The 14,792-nt window shown below is 41.5% G+C and overlaps 1 protein-coding gene across 1 annotated transcript; it reads right to left on the bottom strand.

Moving 5' to 3' along the window:
• Positions 1–884: 884 nt before the first annotated feature.
• LOC135054934 (uncharacterized) lies at positions 885–14,243 on the bottom strand. The gene is made up of 4 exons (XM_063958428.1): positions 14,108–14,243; positions 2,884–2,952; positions 2,596–2,808; positions 885–1,686 (listed from the first exon to the last, which is right to left on the bottom strand). The coding sequence occupies exons 3-4, from the start codon at positions 2,741–2,743 to the stop codon at positions 998–1,000; spliced, it is 837 nt and encodes a 278-aa protein (XP_063814498.1). The 5' UTR covers positions 2,744–2,808; positions 2,884–2,952; positions 14,108–14,243; the 3' UTR covers positions 885–997.
• Between the last annotated feature and the right edge of the window lie 549 nt (positions 14,244–14,792).

Raw genomic sequence — 14,792 nt, forward strand, 5'->3', positions numbered from 1 at the left:
GTGCTGGGTGCCACAGATTGCACACACGTTGAGTTGAGACCACCTAGGGGCAGGCAATATATTTATACCAATAGACATCTGGGCCAATCCACTAATGTTCAGGTGGTTTGTGATGCAAATCTAAAAATTATGAGTTTGTTGTGGGTTACTCTGGTGGCTGCCATGACTCCTTCATCCTCAGTCAGTCATCCCTCTTTGATAAGTTTGATGCCGGACAAATGCCTGATGGCTGGCTGCTGGGTATGTTCCAAGTGTGTTGTGTGTATGTGTGGTAACTTCAACCTCGTCATTATTATTTTTTTTCCATAAACCACATGTCCTAATGTTGCCTATATCTGTCTTTCAGGTGATGGTGGTTATGGCTGCTACTCTTGGCTCCTTACTCCATTGTCCCAACCTGATTATACTGCTGAACACAATTATAATAATGCACATAAGTCCACGTGGAATGTGATAGAAATATGTTTTGGGGTGCTGAAATCAAGGTTTCGTTGTCTGGATAAGTCTGCAGGGCTTTTGTTGTATAGTCCCTCAAAGGTGACTAGGATTGTGTTCTGCTGCTGTTTTCTTCATAACATGTGTTTGCGCCAACATCTGCCACATGTTGGTGATGAAGAAAACAGTCAGCAAGTAGGTGAGTTAGAAACATCTGGCGACAGTGTGAGTACAGATGTAGGGAAGCAGGTAAGGCAAGAAGTGATTCTGCGTTATTTTACCGGTAAGTATTATTTATTCATAATTAACCTTGCCTAACAACATTTATAAAATGTTTGATAGGTCTGAATTCTGTTTGTGTTGCGTTATTGTTTGTTATTTATCATGTTGTTTACAGTTAGGCAATAAAATGTATAATTTACACTGTCACTCATTAACAAATGAAATATTACACATATTGCATATGATTAATTTATTACCTTAAACACAGGCATTTTGAGTGAATCAATTAGATAATTAGTAATTTTCTAATAACATACTGTAGTTGTTGCTGCAGCCTTGATCATTTCTTTGTTTTTTGTTTGCTGGGTGCAGAGGATTGGGATGGTTCATTGGTCCTGGTTCTGCTGGATTGTCTAACTGGGGAGGTAACTGGGGTCTGGCTTGGTGTGGTTGTTCCTGAGCTTGAGCTTAGTTGGTGGGATGCCAACACATTTAGGCTTTGGCTCAGGTTGTTGAGGCTTGCTGTGAGTTGTGTAGTTGCGGCAGTGTGGCTGGCAATGATTCGGGAGAGGTTTTCGTTTATTAATTGGTTGTGTTGTATAATTTGTATGAGGGCTTGTTGCTGCCGCTGTTGGTCATCCATGATTCTTTGTAAATTTGCGTGCATTTGGCTGTTGTCTGCCCTCATCTGCTCCATAGAATTTGCTACTCTGCCAACTTGAACTATCAGTCTGCCTGAGTTCCGACTGAGTCTAGGCAGATGATGGGGCAGACTGGCAAGGTATTGGCTGTGGGTGTTCAGACAGGCATAGTGTTGCGACTGTTGTGTGGCCCAACTGGACCAAAACTCTGGGCCCATTTGTGGCTGGGGTGGTGTTGGGCTCAATTGGGGGCTGTGGGATGTTTGGGGTGGTTGGGTTATGTCCTGCGGTGTGGTTGGCTGGTTTGGATCAATCGCTTGCAGGTGTAGTGTGTACGATTCCTGCAAGTCAGTTTCCTGCTGGGTATCCTCGGGCATGATGGGTGGTTCTGTATGGGGTTGAAGACAGCCACTATTTAGTCAATATTTAGCATTGGTATTTTTATAGCTTTACGTCAACATGCATTACTTCTTAATATTCATGTTGTAAATGATAAATAGATTGTGGGCTAAACTTAACAATTTAGGTCACCTTTTTGTAGAAATATGTGGCTTCTTACGTTCCCTACTCAGTTCAAAAATGTTTCAGGGAATTGTTGGACTCTGAGCCATAATTAGTGTGCTAACACGAAGAACTCTAACAAATACAAATTACTACATTTACATATTGTGTATGAAGCTTACTTTTGTAAAACATACACAATACATTAATGTGTTGAGCAATACACTCATACATTGTTCAAGACAGTCAGTGGTCTGCCCAAAACTTGATTAAATATAGTGCAAATAAATGTAATAAAAAATATGGTAGAAAATGTCTTAAGGTGGGCGATGTTTAGAACTAGTCATGTTAGGCATGCAAAACAATCGGATTAGACTTAACATTTATGTAGCTGTTTCTAGCAAAAAAAAACAACAACAAATAATTGGTTGCTATGGGCAACATCACATCTGAAAAAAAAAAATCTTACTAACGTTACCCCCATGTGCTTGCTGTTGGGGATTATTACAAGGATGAGTGGTTTTTTTTAACACATTTTTTTTTGGCTGTGCACAAACACTGGGGCAGATGTATTAACCTGGAGAAGGCATAAGGAAGTGATAAACCAGTGATATGTGCAAGGTGATAAAGGCACCAGCCAATCAGCTCCAATATGTAAATTAACAGTTAGGATCTGATTGGCTGCTGCCTTTATCACCTTGCACATATCACTGGTTTATCACTTCCTTATGCCTTCTCCAGGTTAATACATCTACCCCACTGTTTTTTAAAGTTTTTACAATTAATTGTTACTCACCAGACAGCTGTGGGAATTGTGGTTCCTCGCTTTGTGGACTGGCCAAAATGGCTTGTGGTGGCTGGGACGACACTGTAGAGATGCGCCGTTGTGGTGGTGAGGATGCGGGTGGATATTCCGCCTCAACACGGAGTCTCTTGGTACCCATTTTATGGAGACTATCCGAGCCCTGTGATGGTCGTCTTAGTGGAGGGGTGTTTGATGAAGAAGGACCTATGTGATAAGATAAACATTAAAATTCTGCATTTCTATGTGTTTTCAGAATATGTGTATACACTAAATTCTTACCTGCATCACCAGCATCTGCATCTCTTGGCAGTGTGGGTTGTGGCCTGGCTGTGCTGCGTCTCTTTCGTACTGTAGAAATATGAAGATTGTCCTTATGAACATTATATTATGTTTATATGTTTATGCAAAAACCTTATTGTGATGTAAACTGTCAAAGTCAAAAAATATCATAATACATATGCCTTGCACTAACCCCATGCACATGCCCGCTGCTCGTGCACTCAGTCCTCCTTGCGTGCACATATACGCAGTTTGCGTAGGAGTCGCTCTGGCGACCCTGCACGTGATATGTGTATTTACGGCGGAGTTTGTGAGCGTGTAGCGTGCTATCAGAACATAACATATTTAACCCAAATAATGCATTTTGTACCCATAGTTCCCTTAGACCATGTCAGCGAGTAATATTAGTTTAAACAGTTCCTTGACAGAGAGATTCCTCTTTGCATGATAGGAAGGGTCAGATAAAGGTTGAAAGGTGGTGTCTAGTATCCAGCTGTAGGGTATTTTAAGGGTAACATTCCGGTGTTAGTTAGGAAAAGATCGCTTGCTCCTGCGTATAGTTATGTACAAAAGTAGAATATGAACAATAACTGTATTTGCTGTAAATTACACATGCAAATTACACATGTAAATTACACATGCAGAGGATACCACCCACAAGAGCAGTTGGGGAAAGACACAGCCCACCTTTTCAAATCCACCTATGACCTTTACTGTAATGTAGAGACACATCTCTGTGTCCAATGAACAATGAGAGTACAGTGACCATTGTATTGTTTTGGATGAAGTGAATAAATAGAGCTTGCAGCAGGCTTGGTCACACAAGACTCTGAACGCTTTCTACCTGATAGCGGAGGACTGGATCCAGGTTGCGCTTGCAAAACATTCTCACGTATGTACATTCTCTGTAGCCATTATTCTCTATTATTCTGTTTAGATTTCCTTGTTAGCCTGTAGTGTATAACTTGTATCTGTTTACCCCTTTTTTCTGAATGATCCACTGTGGTGTTAGAGCCCAGTGGTTTACCACAAACAGTGTTGTGTTTTCACTTTCCTGCCTGGGCTTTTAAAGTAGATTAACCTGTTTAACCTGTTTTAGATTAACCTGCATTGTTAAGGTGTATGCACTGCGGATACTTTGTATCGCCAGTGCTATTTAAGGTTTAAAGTATAAGCATATCATTACATTGTTTCATTAATAAGGTTTACAGTATATTACTCTGTGTGCGTACGTGCCGCGTGTGCGTTGTGCCCACGGCACAGCGTCTGATACGCTAAGTGCGTATCCATACGGTACTCAGTACGCAAATAGCGTACTTAGTCCGTATTGTGTGTAATAAGTCTAGCGGCCATAGCGGCTCCTTGGTAACAGTGTATAGCTTTATGTTTTAAGATAATATTTGACACTATCAATTGGCGGCTCTCACTGGATATCACGTTCTTAATGATGCACTGTACATTACAAACGCGACTGTAATTGACCGGCTAATGATGGACGCATCGCAAAATGCTGACGAAAAAAAACATCCACGTTAATGTATTGTTGTGGTATCAGTAAGACGCTGATAGGAAATTTTAAGGGACAAGGCGTTTCTCATAATATTTAAGATGCTAAAATGTATTTTTATTGTTGCAAAACAAGGTTCAAATGGGTCATATTGTGTTTGATTCAGATTGGATTGTTTAGCTGTTTAAGTAGGTTTAAAAGTATATTTGAAAGTTTGCATAGCTTTGATATAGTTTTACAGGCCTAAAATAACTTCAGGGCCTTGCATGGTGTGTGATTTCGTTGTGACAAAGGAAGCCGCATGGATTGTCCTCCATTTTGGACTAACCACATGGCCTGTCCACCATTTTGTGTAACCCTTTTGGATGTGGAAGGGGGAGGAGAAGCGGCCATTTTGGGAAGGTCATTTTTTCGAAATGGTTGATTTTCACTGCCCGAATAATCAGCCGTCCTTGGTCAAAAATAAATCACCATTTATGAGTTACCAATGCATTTATTTAACCCATGCCATAGTCAATTACAAATAGATTCAGATGGGGCTTAATAAAAGTTAATAGTAAGATGAATACGTGATGTAAGAACCACATACAGATATAAACAAAGTTGTTTTTTTTCTTTACCTCTAGGATTCAGTTAACTCTGCTTGTAAAATAGCCATTGAAATGCAAATTAACCTGTGTAACTGCTTTTTCCTAGCAGTGAAAAACCACCTTTACAGACAGCCAAAAGCACAGCGTTCATATGCAAATTAGAAGCACTTAATGAGTAAATGAGTCTCAGGAGACCAGTGAATGGTACACATATATAATATTATAATTATGTGTGTTTATATCAATGTATGTTCTGCAAGATAGCTATCCAGTATGAATTATACTATTGGAAGCATTGATTACTAGATTCATTTAGACCTGTATTTTGTATTTTGCATATCTACTCGCTTGTTGCCATTAGCATTGATAACGTGCTGAGAAATTTGTTGCTATTTAGTTAAAAATATAGAGTAATATTTAAGGGAGTACGTGTAAAACACACACGCAGCCTGACTTAGTTATAAAGGTTTATACAGGAGATACTGTGTGGTGTTGGTAAGCGATTATAGTTAAATATCGTTTACATTTATAGAAGTGTGGTATTTGTATTACTGCGGACGTTTCCGGCCTTTGTACACGTGTCTCGGACAGCGTGCGAGACTGAGTACGCAACGCAAAGGCCTACACACGTGGCGTATTTTACGCAACGTGCGTACAGGTACGCCCACTTAATACAAATCACACAATAGCATTGTTTTAGTTTAGGCGATACGGTAGCCACGCGATAATAGCACAAATTTGTTCAGTTTCCAATATTTAGTTTAAAAGAACCTTCTCTTATTGTGTCACCTCTGGGACTAGGCTGTTTCACCTGAATGAAAGTTAATTTTCTGTACAGAAAAATCAAAGTGTATATGAGTGAACGAGCGTGAGTGTGCAAATAAAGGTTTTGTGAACCCAGAATTCGGGATCCCGTAGGAGACCACATCAGGTGAGTGGACACTTGGTGGCGTGGGAGTGGCTTTCTCACATTAACATTGTATAAGGTATAAAGGAGCATGGTAGCAAGTATAACAGCAGACCAAGAGGTCAGCGAAGTCAGAAATCCGCTGACTAAGTCAAGCGAAGTTCTGAAAACCGTGGCCTGAGAAAGGTCAGCAGTGAGAGCGCAGCCCCGGGGGTTTGCGTAGTACCCATATAGGCCCGTTCAGATACTCTCCGGCTGAGGTTTCGCAGCCTAAACAATCGATTTTGTTGGTCATCCGGCGGATAAGTAACAGTTACTTATACGCAGTGCGACTGTACCGCGCGTTAGTGTGTGCAATAGTTGGTTCAACTTGATACCCATTACGCCATTTGCGTAAAATCGCGGGATCATAGACGCTAATTGTACATACAGACGTGATTTGTGTAACAGGTTTTTTTTATTTTAAGGGAGTTTCGCTGTTCACTCAGGAAATCTCCAACAACTGATATTTACTGGGAGGGGTAGCTCACTACCACACGCTCTCAGTAAATAGAGGTTACGCAGGGCCCTAGGTTGGGTACGACCAGCATTGGGCACAGTGTGTGGGTCTACTGGCCAATGTGGGCGTGAGTGGTTGAGAGCGCTCTGAGAACTTTCACCGTCGCCTTACCTCTGAGTAATTTGTTTTTTGTAGGAATTAGCTGAGAAGGCAATACCTGCAAAGAATGGGGGCCAGTTGCTCAAGTAAGGGACGATCAACCATGGTTCAAGTTGATATTTGGCGGCCCAAAGAGTCGGCGAGGTACATAATGTGTGAGAAATATGGATCACACGCAGAGGTCTTATGCAATGAATGGGAACGTATGACTGTGGAAGATAGGGAACTGTTCCCTAAGGTAGGCAGTTTTAGTCCTGAGGTGTTGCAAAATTTAAGGAGAAGGATATGTCTGATAAAATCCAGGAAACAAAGGATTAGACATTATGATTGTTTACAGTTATGGCAACAGGAGGGTGAGATACAACGGGGATTAGCTCAAGCAGCTGGTTCCAACCCTAGCAGGAAACTGATAGCAACTGCACCACCACCACCGTACATTACAGGGGAGAAAATGGCTACAGAGAATGGCATACTGATATACGATAAGAGTGCACTTAATAAATGTATTGATGATAAGAGTAAAGTAGATAAATGTATTAATGCTAATGCTAACCCGTGCAAGTTGTATCCCATCTTAAAACTTCCCTCAGGACTGCGAGCAAGAAGATGAGCCCAGCACGATATTGGCACTCTCTCTAGCAGCCACCATACAAGACACCCAAGTGGGCACGGCACAACCAGTAAGAGCAGTAGCAAAGGGCCCTAGCGGAGGGACAGGTGAGGTCAGGTAAGTACGGTACTGTACATTATGCAGAGACAATAGCACCTCACATTGTAGAGTCAACTAAAATGCACATCATAGGGAGGTAGCTGTGTCAGTATTAATGGATGGATTAAAAGAAACGTTGAGAACAAGGGTACAAACCACTCAACCTAATTGGAGAGGTATCTCGGTGGCTGCATTAAGAGAGTCCACTATTGAGCATGATCGGAATATCATTAGACACAGGGAGTCACAGGGGGATAAGCTGATGACAGTAAGTATAAAAGCCCTGACAACGAAGCCACATCAGCCTAAACCCCAGACCCCTGATGGTAAGTCGTATGTGGTAAAATGTTTTAAATGTCAGAGGGTAAGGACATTACGCACGGAACTGTAATTTTAGAGACCCACATAAGGTATATGGACCCCCTAGACCAGAACATGACCCATATTATGACACACGTAATTGGGATCAGGGATAACATAAAAAAAAAATAATAATAATAATTTTGGGCCGAACCTGTAGTCTGCAGCCAGTGAAGTTGATTGCTAGCCTTGGTAGTAAACCTGAGGTCACAGTTGATGTAGTTGGTAGATTATTTCTTGTAGATACAGGGGCGGCCAGGTAAAATCTGTGATTTATCTTTAAAGTTTTCTTTTCATCTGACGTTCACCGACAGAACTACAGCTCAAACGTCACATGTCTACTCGGTCTTTTTCAGAGGTCTGCCCAACCCCGGTATATCTCACCAGCATCATTGTGCCTGGCCATGCACAGAGGGTGGAGAGTGGAAATACTGGTGGGGGAGACTGTGCAGAGATACCGATAGACATGTTGGTGTGACAGCCTGAAGGTGAACGGAAATCTGACAATTTTTTTCTTTTATTATTCTCTCTCTTTTTGTTTTTTCATGTTCTACGGATGGTATTTCACACAACAGTTAAACACATGGTAATGCAAGATTTATGCTCCCTACAGAAGAGTCGCTGACTCGGAGAGAATGTCGTATCACTGGAGTGCCCGTTTCGGGAAGACTGAGAGGCAGCACTGTTGAGACGGCATCTGAGCAAGGAGAACAAAAAGACTAGAGGCGGTTATCGTACCAGTTTTCTTTCCCTTCTATTATTTTCTTTACCTCCCATTACCACTCTTTCTTTCTCCTCCTGCAAGATGGACTTACCCCAAGAGACTGCGTTCCGGGTTTTCCTGTTGACCCTGTTGACCAGGACAGTCTATTTCGGTGAGAGTACCAGAGAGGTCGAGAAAGGATCTGGAATGGGTTCTGATGACAAGGACGGATTAGTAGAATTCCAAGAGCAACACAGTCACCGAGCAAAGGCGAGTATCAGAAAACGATCTGGTAGTCATGACACTAGGAGACATTGTGAAGGGTTATTGGCTGAAGAAAATTGTATCTGTAGAAATTGTGAAAACATAGTTGAGGACGGGTGCATCCAGAGATGTCAGTCCAGCCTTAATATCAACATGGACCGTCATCCATTGAGTGATTATCACTCATTAGTGGGTAAGGTTTTAAACCAAACGGAATGCTGGGTGTGCTCACAAGTACCTCAAGGTCAGAGCAAGTCAGGATTAGTACCGTACCCTTTAACACTAGATGAGGTACTTGAATTAAGGGGTGGGAGACCGGTGGACAAGAAATTTAATATTTCTCTGCCTTCTAGTTTGAAGCTCCACCAAGATCATGTGGATAGGTCCTTAATATGTTTCAACATTTCCAATGCCCGAAAGCCGGGAAATTAGGAAGTGACATGGAATAACCAAACCATGGCATTTTCACGCAGAGCCGATAGAATGCCCGTAGACCCTGAACTTATACGCCAAATAGCCGACGGTGGGAGGTATTTTCGGTACAGGTATACTCTAGGAAGTAGGACCATGCGGGTTGGAGAAGTATCTCCAGGGTACAGTGCGCATATCATACAGCCTGATACGTGTACTGAACTAATGAGAGAGTTAGGGGTAGGATTTTTCACCTGGAAGGTTTGCAATATGGTAATGTCATATTCTGTCCCATATGTTCTCCCCGATGATGCATATTTCATATGCGGGAGGAAGGCGTATAAGTGGCTTGCCCCAAACTCAGAGGGATTGTGTTACATTGGAAGAGTGTTGCCAGAAGTAATGACCATTACCCATAATAAGATGAAAGACGTTCACCGCAATGCTCAAGCTCCTTACACTCACACTCAGAGTCGGCCATAGGCATAGGCAAACTAGGCAATTGCCTAGGGCATTTGATATGCCTAGGGGCATCATCAGCTTCTGCTGATTAAAATGATATGCGGCATGCCTATATTCTGTATGTAGCATTTCATATGCAGATACAGCCACAGTCTCACACAGTATATTGGCATGCTGCATATCAGTTTAATCAGCAGAAGCTGCTTGTGCATCCTAGCCACATAGCAATGCAAATAAGATGCATTTTCATTAAAAAAAGATGCCCAGCATTAGCATTGATGCAAGATTTGTGAGGACACATCTGTATCCAAGCAGAGGCAGAGGTCACAGTGTTAGTGGAAGTGTGAGTGCTGTGTGCATGTGAGTGGGTTGGTTGTGCAGTAATGTTCAGAATATGTGTAAGGAACATTCTGTGTGTTATGTAAAAATGCATTAATAATGTGCAACATATGTGTAAAGGGCCACTATGTGTGTCATTATGTGTATAAGGGCATTAATAATGTGCGACATATGTGTAACAGGGTACTACTGTATGTGTGTCATTATGTGTATAGGGGCACTTATAATGTGCAGCAAATGTGTAGGGGCACTATGTGTGTCATTATGTGTATAAGGGCATTAATAATGTGCGGAATATGTGTAAGGGACATTATGTGTAAAAGGGCATTAATAAAGGTTGTCATAATGTGTAAGGTGCATTATGTTTATAAGGACATTAATGTGTCTCATATGTGTAAGGGGCATAACTGTGTGGAATTGTGTATAAATGCATTACTAATGTGTGGCATTATGTGTATAAGGTGCTCTATTATGTGTTGTTGCATATAGAAAGGGCACTACTGTGTCATCTAATGTGAATAAAGAGCAATAAGGTGTGGTATAATGTGAATAAGGAGCAATTCAATGTGATGTAATGTGAATAAGGGGCTCTACTGTGAGGAGTAACGTTTATAAGGTAAAGTGATACTACTGTGGGATGTAATATGAATTATGGACACTATCGCAAGATAAAATGTTAAAAAAGTTGCAGTACTGTGTGGCGTAATTGGAATTGGGGTTACTATTGTGTGGCCATGCCCCTTCCCAGCAAGAAGATGCCCCTTTTTGGGCTGTGCGTCAAATGTGTGAACTGTTCCTATTTAAAATATAGGGGGTACAAGGACTGCTATGGGTGAGGGGTGATGGTGCTGGGAAAGAGGTGCAAGGTCAGAGGCAGATCCAGCGGTGGTGCTAGGGGGCACCAGCCAAAATCTTGCCTAGGGCATCATATTGGTTAGGGCCGGCTCTGCTCACACTCACTACGAACACATTGCTAAGAGACACCTTATAGATAGGACAGAGCACGCAGCCTCTTATTTGATCCACGAATCCACCGGGATTCAATTCCTACTCGCGTTAGATATCACCCGTACTGCCAGAGGAATTATAAATTTTAGGTATATTAATGCGCTAGCGAACCTGATAGACAATATCACCGAGATGTATGATGACACCTTCAGGTATACTGAGAGGGAATTGCAAGCTTACAAAACGGAACTGATCCAGCACAGGATGGTTCTCAATTACATCACAGCGGTGACAGGCAGGTACTGTGTCACCCTAGCAACTCAGTATGGTGTGAAGTGCTGTACGTATATCACAAACAGCACTGATGACCCAACCGAGGTCATAGATCAAAAGATGGATGATATCTTGCAATTGAAATGGGAGTTCCGAAGGAGACACAACCTTACCCTAACTGCTGTGAGTAATGAACTGACCGGCTGGGTCTCATGGTTGAACCCACGCAATTGGTTCTCAGGTTTAGGAGAATGGGCTCAAAATGTTATCGCGAATGTAGGAAAGTTTCTCCTTTGTATCCTGGGAGTTGTCATAATGATTGGTTTGATATTTAGATGTGTTCGGATTTTAATGCAGTGCAAGCACAGTACCAAAGTGATGAGTTTGAGGAGCGAGGGCATTGTTACAACAACTGGTCTAATTTATGACCCATCAATTGAGACAATGCTGTGATAAGACGTGATTCCACGGTCCGTTTCTTTCACCGGTTTCTCCTTTGTTTTTCTCCAAGGCAAAAAGACATCCATTCGGAAGAAGACTAAAGACTTTGATGGAGAAGACTACAGACCTTTGATGGACATTTCTACAGACTTTGAGAGACACTTTAGAGACTTTAAAGACTTTATATGGACACTTGAAAGACTTTGATTACCACCCACAGCAAGGATACACCTATCCGGACAAGACTTCAACAGACACCCAAGGACAATTGCACACATTATCATGTGAATGTATTTGTGACACATGTCTTATCTTCATCTCTACAACCTTCAGGTAGTGGCACACATAGTCGACAGGGGATATAGGTACATATATTAGCACTCACATGTTTTTCACCCTCCATGTATCATCAACTAATGTGCACCCCATTTGTTGGAACAAGAAGCCGAAAAGAGCTCGGTAGTCTTTGTTGGCCCACTTACAGACCCTTAATACGGGATAAGAAGGATTTAATGTATACTTCGCAATACCTCGAAGCTTATCTAGAACATGTACGGCACGATGATACATGCCCCTCAGACATGAAGTTCATACATACATGCTTATACTATCCCACTAGGTCATACATTTCCTGCCTATTCCTCTTCTCCTACTACCCAATCATTTTTAGGTATTGTATTGTTTTCCTTTTAATCTAACCATCTGTAGAGATTGTATTGTATATTTCTCTGTTTTTCCGTTTTAGATAGTGGCAGTTATTGTTGACTGCCAAAGGGTGAACTGTCAAAGTCAAAAAATATCATGATACATATGCCTTGCACTAACCCCACGCACATGCCTGCTGCTCGTGCACTCAGTCCTCCGTGCGTGCACATATACGCAATTTGCGTAGGAGTCGCTCCGACGACCCTGCACGTGATATGTGTATTTATGGCGGAGTTTGTGAGCGTGTAGCGTGCTATCAGAACATAACATATTTAACCCAAATAATGCATTTTGTACCCATAGTTCCCCTAGACCATGTCAGCGAGTAATATTAGTTTAAACAGTTCCTGGACAGAGAGATTCCTCTTTGCATGATAGGAAGGGTCAGATAAAGGTTGAAAGGTGGTGTCTAGTATCCAGCTGTAGGGTATTTTAAGGGTAACATTCCGGTGCTAGTTAGGAAAAGATCGCTTGCTCCTGCGTATAGTTATGTACAAAAGTAGAATATGAACATTAACTGTATTTGCTGTAAATTACACATGCGGCGGGAATCCAGAGAATACCACCCACAAGAGCAGTTGGGGAAAGACAAAGCCCACCTTTTCAAATCCACCTATGACCTTTACTGTAATGTAGAGACACATCTGTGTCCAATGAACAATGAGAGTACAGTGACCATTGTTTTGTTTTGGATGAAGTGAATAAATAGAGCTTGCAGCAGGCTTGGTCACACAAGACTCTGAACGCTTTCTACCTGATAGCGGAGGACTGGATCCAGGTTGCCCTTGCGAAACATTCTCACGTATGTACATTCTCTGTAGCCATTATTCTCTATTATTCTGTTTTGATTTCCTTGTTAGCCTGTAGTGTATAACTTGTATCTGTTTACCCCTTTTCTCTGAATAATCCACTTTGGTGTTAGAGCCCAGTGGTTTACCACAAACAGTGTTGTGTTTTCACTTTCCTGCCTGGGCTTTTAAAGTAGATTAACCTGTTTAACCTGTTTTAGATTAACCTGCATTGTTAAGGTGTATGCACTGCGGATACTTTGTATCGCCAGTGCTATTTAAGGTTTAAAGTATAAGCATATCATTACATTGTTTCATTAATAAGGTTTACAGTATATTACTCTGTGTGCGTACGTGCCGCGCGTGCGTCATGGCCACGGCACAGCGTCTGATACGCTAAGTGCGTATCCATACGGTACTCAGTACGCAAATAGCGTACTTAGTCCGTAGTGTGTGTAATAAGTCTAGCGGCCATAGCGGCTCCACGGCAACAGTGTATAGCTTTATGTTTTAAGATAATATTTGACATTATCAAAACATATGAGGAACCTGATGAGAAGTAAACAAAACTATGCTTATGCTTTTCTGCCTGACTTCATTGGGTGTGTATACTTAAATTATGAAACAATTACACCAACCAATCCATACCCAAAGGTGCAGAATTCACAATTTTATACTACTAAAAACCCAACCGTGGTAGCTTAACACAACCAGAATATTGCTCTTTATTTAACATTTGTTTGCTGCTAACAACCAAACACTACCACCAAATATATGCGCCAAATTGTAAGCATCAAATTAAAATATGCATGAAAATCACATCAACCACACAAAGGACAACCCAGAACAACACACAATAACCATAAGTCCATTAAAAAAAAAATAACACACATTACGCAAAACACATGTGTCACACTTCATTTAAAGACACCCACAACAATTTACTTTTTTTTTTTTTTAAACAGAAAAAGGCCAAGGTCACCTGCTAAATTGACAATACAAAGGACAAAAACATAACTATTTGTGAATAAAACTACATCACCAACACATTAGAAGAATTAACCAACTTACAATCACAATTAGCTAGAAGACATTTCAGACAACTAAGGACAAAGCACAGATGTTTTAATTATAAATTTAAAAAAAAAATACAACTCACCATCCTGCCTTGGGCGATCCGAATCCCGGACATGAGTCGCACCAACCACTTCTGGCGGAATAAGAGTACGCACAGGCTCCTCCCAATCCCGATATGACGCTCGGAAGGGGTGTCCACCCCCTGTTTGGCGGGCTGATTTAGCCTCTCAGTGGCAAACGCAGGATTTCTAGAGAGGGGTTTCCAAATGCAATCCACAATCTCCCGCTGTGCGGAACATGGAATACAGTATTAATATTTAACATTATAGATGGTCTATAACAGGGGTTCCCAAACTTTTTTGAATCACGGCACCCTAGAGTATCAGAATTTTTTTCACGGCACCCCTAAGCCAATAGTTTTGTGTTTAAAAATTTAGAAATATTAAATTAAGTAAATTGTCTTTATATGTCATCCTTAGGGTAACTTATGTGGTGAGGGACAAGATTTACTTCTGATTGTCAAAATATTTTATGATTGGCAGCCATTAACACTGGTTTTGCTTTTTACATTGACCATGCAGAATTTGAATTGGTTCTGGACCACCAATCCAAGGCACCCCTGCAAGTGTCCTGAGGCACCCCAGGGTGCCACGGCGCACAGTTTGGGAACCACTGGTCTATAACAAACATAATAGAACAAGTACTGCACTTTCTAAGCACACATTCTCCCACCTCATGGTAAGGCTCCTGTCTCATCTTCCTGGTAG

This window comes from Pseudophryne corroboree, chromosome 3 (assembly GCF_028390025.1).
Source record: "Pseudophryne corroboree isolate aPseCor3 chromosome 3, aPseCor3.hap2, whole genome shotgun sequence".
Taxonomy (NCBI): Eukaryota; Metazoa; Chordata; class Amphibia; order Anura; family Myobatrachidae; genus Pseudophryne; species Pseudophryne corroboree.

Bases quoted from the DNA above. Each gene is read 5' to 3' on its own strand.
- LOC135054934 (XM_063958428.1), bottom strand. From the start codon at position 2,743: ATGGGTACCAAGAGACTCCGTGTTGAGGCGGAATATCCACCCGCATCC. The intron at 1,687-2,595 runs GTGAGTAACAAT...AACCCCATACAG, and splicing joins ACAATTCCCACAGCTGTCTG to AACCACCCATCATGCCCGAG.